General features: G+C 33.6%; 1 protein-coding gene across 1 annotated transcript in view; it reads right to left on the bottom strand.

Annotated features, from left to right (window-relative positions):
• Positions 1–628: 628 nt before the first annotated feature.
• Positions 629–2,726, bottom strand: part of SAMSN1 (SAM domain, SH3 domain and nuclear localization signals 1) — a 64,124-nt gene continuing 62,026 nt past the window's right edge. Inside the window, exon 8 of the mRNA XM_017852417.1 lies at positions 629–1,505. Coding sequence (XP_017707906.1) covers positions 1,303–1,505 — 203 coding nt within the window. The 3' untranslated portion in view covers positions 629–1,302. The remainder of the gene's footprint in view (positions 1,506–2,726) is intronic.

The following is a 2,726-nucleotide window of genomic DNA, read 5'->3' as shown; positions in this document are numbered from 1 at the left end:
TACCTTATGCAGTCTGGAAGAAAGTTTGGATATTATACTAAAGACAATGAGAAGCCACCCAAAACTTTCAAGCAGAAAAGTACCTGATTTGATTCATGGGTTAGAAAGATTTATCTGGAGGCTCTGTGGAGGATGGATGAGAAGGTAGGGGGTCAGTTGGAAAGCTACTGCCATATTCCATGCATGAGATCATGAGGATCCAAAGCAAGACAACAACCATGGAAATGGATAGAACGCCATGAATATGAAAGCATTTTTAGAGGTAGAATCCATAGGGCTTGATTACTTATTGAATTTGTATGAGGACATATGTGAGATGAAGCAAGAAATGATTTTCTGCTTTGATGACTGGCTGGATGGTAGTAGCAGTAAAGAGGAGTTGGCAATAAAAAAGCAGAAACAAATTTGTAGAGAAAATCAATGGTTTGGTTATGTGGAATTGAAGTTTCCTGGGGGTATCAAGTGAGTCAGATAAACATCACTGGGGTTCAGGGGACAGATGAAGTTGAAGAGGTTGAGATTATTGCTATGGGATGCACTTATATTACAAAAAGTGAGGGGTGTCTGGGAGGAGATATTTTCTCTGTAGTCCAATATTAAAACCCCCAAGTAACACTACTCTGGAAAATGCAATATGCAAATAGTTCTTTTTATTATTAACATTAGGTTATGTCGAATTTTAAAATATTTACACTTAAAGACAAAATATCTGTAAAATTATTACAATTGATTTCACTAAATCAGAAGTGACAACACATTATCTATACTTTTATACTAGAAAACAAAATAAAGTCAACAAAATATAATTACTGAAACTCCACTGTGGATCAGGATACAATGTGTCCAATATTAACTCACAGTTTCCCAATAAGTGTAAAAATGAATATGGCATTGCTTGGACAACTTGTTTCAACAGTGAATCCTCTAATACTATTTGTTCAATAACATATACAAATGCAAAACTGGCAGGTAGGAAAAAAGGTTACTTTGTTTTTTGCAGATATTGTACTTGTAAAAGAAAGTCAAATGAAGCATATGTCACACATACCAAAGTCTTACATTATGCCTTTCTAATACAGGCAAGTGAAATGTTAACACATAGTATTTAAAATAATAAATATATATTTTATTGACAATAATTTGGAATGTTAGAGATACAAAATGTTATGTACAATTATTCAGATTAAAACATTTAAACCTAGGTTTTATTTACAAATATTTATCTTCCTCTCCTATTTGATGTTTTAACTCAAGAAGAGTTAAAACGGATGCATCTGTAGATATATAGTTGAGAGTGTGTGTTCAGTCACTTGGCTCTGCGATAGTAATCTTATGTACCATGTCAGACAAATTTTCAGACTCCAGATCCTCTTTGCCATTATCTGAATTTCCTGATGAGATATAACAACCAGAGTCCCTTGGGCAGTCATCTAACTGTGACTTATTTAAGGAGATGTCTGAGCTCAAGGATAGGGGCATAGGTTCATTTTCTTGCTCTTGAATAACTGTAAATGGAAAAGAGAGCAGGAGTTAGGTAAAGCAACACAAAATCTTATTTATGTACTCATTCACTTTCAAGTATTATCCTATTTTAACTGTTCTAGCCTTGACTTCATTACAACGGAAAGTTCTGCAAGTAAAAGGTATCTTTGTTTATTTCAAAAGAGAGATTTGCACTCAAATATTCAAGCTACTGTTTTATTAGAAGCCAAAATTTGCCCTTCACTCTTCACTTGCAGTTTCATGGAATTCATGTGCATTTCCTGCATAAGCAAAGATCAATATGGACTCTCATTTTACATTAATAATAAGCTGCCAGAGAAAGCAGATTGTATCCACAGTGTGACTGATGCCTTGTCCAAATACTCCTTAAAGTATCATTACAAAAAGGCACTTATAGTTTAAATGCACAATCCAAGTCAATAGTGATCTTTGTGAACAATTTTAGATTCATGATAATCTGGATTAATTAATAAATTATCACTATGAGTAAGAATGTACAGTAGGACTTCAATTATTTGGAAGTTACCTAATAAAACTTTAAATATCCAGAGTTTTCCCATGTTTGCATGTATCACAAAATAGATATAAGAAACCAGGTTGCTTTTAGAAAGTAAAACACCAAAATTTCCACTGAATCTACCTTATGAATATTTAGTCTTCCATAGCTTTGTCTGTAGTCCTGAATAATAATCATTTATTTTCAGATTGATAATTCTGCATTCTTAAAGCAGTGTTCTATATTCAACAGGCATTATCTTTTAGAAAAAGATGAATATTAAAGATGTAACAAAATATATTTTGGAAGAACCCCTAAGCAGCCTGAAGTTCAAATGTTACTCTTCTCGATTCCTTTAGCGTCAACTTTCTCTCTGTCCACGTGACGCTGAGCTCCTTAGAGAAGAAATAGGTCTCAGGGACTGCCTCTTAGCTGCAGTACCATATCTTCCTCTTTCCCCTTCTAACACTGGGGCTTCACCACAGTAGGTATTTGAATAGCTCCTTGTTGAAAGAGCCAAGCACACATTTAAGGTTGGGAAAAGAACTCTGCCTACAGAGGCTTTGCACTTCATCCCATTCCAGTGAGAATAAAGTAAATCCAAACCTCAAAATCCTTCAAAGAAGGAAAATGTATGATTTTCTTCAATAGGCTATTATAATGCTAATTAATTTATATCTAGGAAATCTACTCTTTATCTTATGTATTATATATATATAAATATATA

This window comes from Rhinopithecus bieti, unplaced genomic scaffold, assembly GCF_001698545.2.
Source record: "Rhinopithecus bieti isolate Rb0 unplaced genomic scaffold, ASM169854v2 scaffold_34373, whole genome shotgun sequence".
Lineage (NCBI taxonomy): Eukaryota > Metazoa > Chordata > Mammalia > Primates > Cercopithecidae > Rhinopithecus > Rhinopithecus bieti.
The sequence above is the reverse complement of the archived record's forward strand: the minus strand, read 5'-3'. Positions and strand labels throughout refer to the sequence as shown.